Below are 3,751 nucleotides of genomic sequence, written 5' to 3' on the forward strand. Positions count from 1 at the left end.
CGTTCGAACACCTACTCATTCCGGGCATTTTCTTTATTTTCTACATTTTCTACATGGTAGATTAATAGTGAAGACATCAACACTAATGAAATAACACATATGGAATCATGTAGTAACCCCCACAAAAAAGTGTTAAACAAATCAAAATATATTTTGATTCTTCAAAGTAGCCACACTTGCCTTGATGACAGCTTAGCACACTTTGGCATTCCTACAGAGTAGGAGGGGGTTTGTCCACTAAGCTAAGTATCGCTGCAGAATCTGTGGTAGATGCTGGTTAAAGTGTGCGTTGAATTCTAAATAAATCACTGACAGTGTCGCCAGCAAAGCACATCACACCTCCTCCTCCATGCTTCACGGTGGGAACCACACATGCAGAGATCATCCGTTCACCTACTCTGCGTCTCACAAAGACACGGCGGATTGGAACCAAAAATCTCAAATTTGGACTCATCAGCCGATTTTCCACCAGCTAATGTCCATTCTCGTGTTGCTTGGCCTAAGGCAAGTCTCTTCTTATTTGGTGTCCTTAGTAGGGTTTCTTTTGGCAGCAATTTGACCATGAAGGCCTGATTCATGCAGTCTCCTCTGCAACAGTTGAAAGAAATTCCATCAAATAATTTTAACAAGGCACACCTGTTCATTTAAATGGTATTCCAGGTGACGACACAGGTATCGATTCTTGGACCTCTATGATTTTCAGGTTATATTAATCACATCTACCTGTGTTTGTGTCTGATCCTGTGTTGTCCAACATCTACCTGTGTTGTCCAACATCTACCTGTGTTTGTGTCTGACCCTGTGTTGTCCCAACATCTACCTGTGTTTGTGTCTGACCCCGTGTTGTCCCAACATCTACCTGTGTTTGTGTCTGACCCCGTGTTGTCCCAACAGGCTGTGAAACAGACTTTTTTCCTGGTGGGTGCGGCCACACTCAACAACATCCTGCTACGCAAAGACATGTGCTCCTGTAGGAAGGGCATGCAGATCAGGTAGGTGTTTGTGTTTGTGTGATGAACAAGACGAAACAGAGGAAGAGATGGAAAGTTAATTCCTCCCCAGCAAACAGTGAAAGTTCCTACAACGTATGTTAAATGTAGCAACATGATTCAGGTACCTGTCTGTATGTTACTGTAGGTAACGTAGCAACATGTTTCAGGTACCTGTCTGTAGTTACCTGTAGGTAAAGGTACGGCAAATACATGTTTAGGTACTGTCCTGTGATGTTACCTGATAAGTGACAACATGTTTAGTGTACCTGTCTGTATGTTACGCCGTAGGTAACGTGAGCAGTAGCATGTTTCATACTGTCTGTATTGTTACTGTAGGGTAACTGTAGCACAGTTTCAGAGTTCCTGGTCTGTATGTTGCGTAGGTAACGTAGCAGAGCATGGTTTCTAGTGGTACCTTGTCTGTAAGTGTGTGCCGGGGTGACGATAGAGGCAGACGATGTTTTCGGTACATGTCTGTGATGTGTTCCGTGGGTAGCGGTAGAAGCATGTTTTCAGGTCCATGTCTGTATGGATTGCCGGTAGGTTAACGGGTATCAAACGGATGTTTCAGGTACGCGCTGTCTTTGTATGGGTTGCCCGTGGTTCGGTACGTAGCAACATGGTTTCAGGTACTGTTGTATGTGTTGTGGGTAACTCGTTAGCAACATGGTTTTAGGTACTGTTGTTTGTGCCGTGGGTAACGTGCAACTCTGGTGTATGGTCCTGTCCGTGTATGTTGGCCAGTGGGGTAACGTAAGCAACACTACAGATATCAGGTGATGTTTCAGGTACCTGTTGTTGGTTGCCGTGGGTACCTGGGTGCAGGCATGTTTGGGTACCATGTTGTAGTTGCTGTGAGGTTAACGTAGAGACATGTTTTCAGAGGTACATTGTCTGTATTGTAACCGTAGGTGCGTGGAATGTTTCAGGTGTGAACATAGGTTTACCTGTTGGTTTTCAGGTTGATTGGAACCAACGACCTTCCGTTTACTGGCCGAACGCCCCTTAACCGCTACGCTACCTGTTTTSCAGGTGTAACATCAGTTACCTGGAGGAGTGGCTGAAGGAGAAGGACCTCGTGCAGGGTACCAGTGCCATGGAAACTCTGAAGCCTCTGTGTCAGGCTGCCTGGCTGCTGCAGGTCAACAAGACCACCGATGACGACGCCAAGGAAATCATAGAACAATGCTCTGAACTCAACACTGTACAGGTACTGAAGGATGKTGTACTACAGGGGTTCCCCAACTGGCGGCCTGCGGGGGGGGTTTTATTTGGTCTCCCCCGAAGTTTTCTGAGCCAAAATAAAGAAGTTTTTTTTGCGTTTTATTGTTGGACAATAAACACTGTAAAAGTACCAGGAAATCAGCTCCAAGTGATTTTAATTTGGGAAATCTGTTCCCAAGTATTCCCACTCGTAATAGAGAGATGTGATTTGTATACACATATAAGCAACGTTTGAAATTATTTTAGTGAAATATTATATCTGTTTGTGTYTTTCTTGCGGTRAATTTGAAGTCTGTAAATTATTAGTAGTTATGTTCRGGTCCCCCGACGATCCGCTCAAGAAAGGATCGTCCCGCGGRTGAATCTAGTWGATGATTCTTGCTATGCTACATTACCCATAATACTTTGACAAGAAGCRAACAAAATGTTGTACCGTATCCTTACAGATACTAAACACGGGCAATACTTTAGATTGACTGTTGTTTTGTGAATATTACTCAGTGTCACAGACAGAACCTTGTTTATTGTCCTGTTCTAGATTGTCAAGATTCTGAATTCTTACACTCCCATTGATGATTTTGAGAAACGGGTGGCGCCGTCGTTTGTCCGCAAAGTTCAGGTAAGGTGTAAATGTGCATCCCCCATCTCTGATCATGTGCACCTGAATTTATTATGAAATTATTTTAATCACAGCAGTTCCAGTATATGGAAATTCAAGACAATCCAAAAACCATTTCAATGAACTAAATTTAGGAAATGAATGTATTTCCCTTGTCCCCCAGGGCTTGCTCCAGGACCGTGAGGGAGGATCCTCCCAGCTGATGCTAGACACCCAGTATCGTATTCCATCACCTTTCCCCTTCAACGCCGTCCAATCTCAGCCCTGGAGCTACTACAAACTGCCTCAAGCCTCAGACTGGGCTTCATACCAGGTTAACCCCTTGATGCCTTGGGTACCCCGTCCTCTCAGCGCCTGGGCTACTACAACTCCATCCAGCCCAACGACTCATTCACCAGGTCTAACCTCTGACCCCTTCACCCCATCTCTTCACCCAGATACTACAAACTGCCATTCCCAGCCCAGACAATGGCTTCATCACCAGGTCTAAACTCCTGACCCCTTCACCCCATCCTCTCAGCCCTGGAGCTACTACAATCCATCCAGCCTCAGACTGATTCATCACCCAGGTCTGACCTCTGACCCCTTCACCCCGTCCTCTCAGGCCCTGGAGCTACTACAACTGCCATCCAGCCTCAGACTGGGCTTCATCACCAGGGTCTAACCCCTGACCTCTGGGGGAGGCGGTAGCCTTGACTTTAGAGAAGCGGTCCAGTAACCTTAAGGTTGCTGGTTTGAATCTAAGGGATGACGGGGGGGGAAAGCTGGCAGGAGTGAGGTGCCAGTGTCTCGGGTGCCACCAACTGCCATTGTAGCCAAATAGCCTTGTAAAAATGATTTAGTTGTTTTCATTTACACTCGTAATACAGTTTTGATAAAAAATATTACGCTGATGCCTGATGAATGTGTTGCAGAG

At 45.5% G+C, this 3,751-nt stretch overlaps 1 protein-coding gene across 1 annotated transcript in view; it reads left to right on the top strand.

Moving 5' to 3' along the window:
• LOC112070358 (unconventional myosin-Vc-like) overlaps positions 1-3,499 on the top strand; it is an 89,576-nt gene extending 86,077 nt beyond the window's left edge. The window contains 5 exon segments of the mRNA XM_070438936.1: positions 695-992; positions 2,025-2,202; positions 2,755-2,835; positions 2,999-3,169; positions 3,356-3,499. Of these exon segments, the coding sequence (XP_070295037.1) occupies positions 695-992; positions 2,025-2,202; positions 2,755-2,835; positions 2,999-3,169; positions 3,356-3,499 (872 nt within the window).
• The last annotated feature ends 252 nt before the right edge of the window (positions 3,500-3,751 follow it).

Source organism: Salvelinus sp. IW2-2015, unplaced genomic scaffold (assembly GCF_002910315.2).
Source record: "Salvelinus sp. IW2-2015 unplaced genomic scaffold, ASM291031v2 Un_scaffold1303, whole genome shotgun sequence".
Classification (NCBI taxonomy): domain Eukaryota; kingdom Metazoa; phylum Chordata; class Actinopteri; order Salmoniformes; family Salmonidae; genus Salvelinus; species Salvelinus sp. IW2-2015.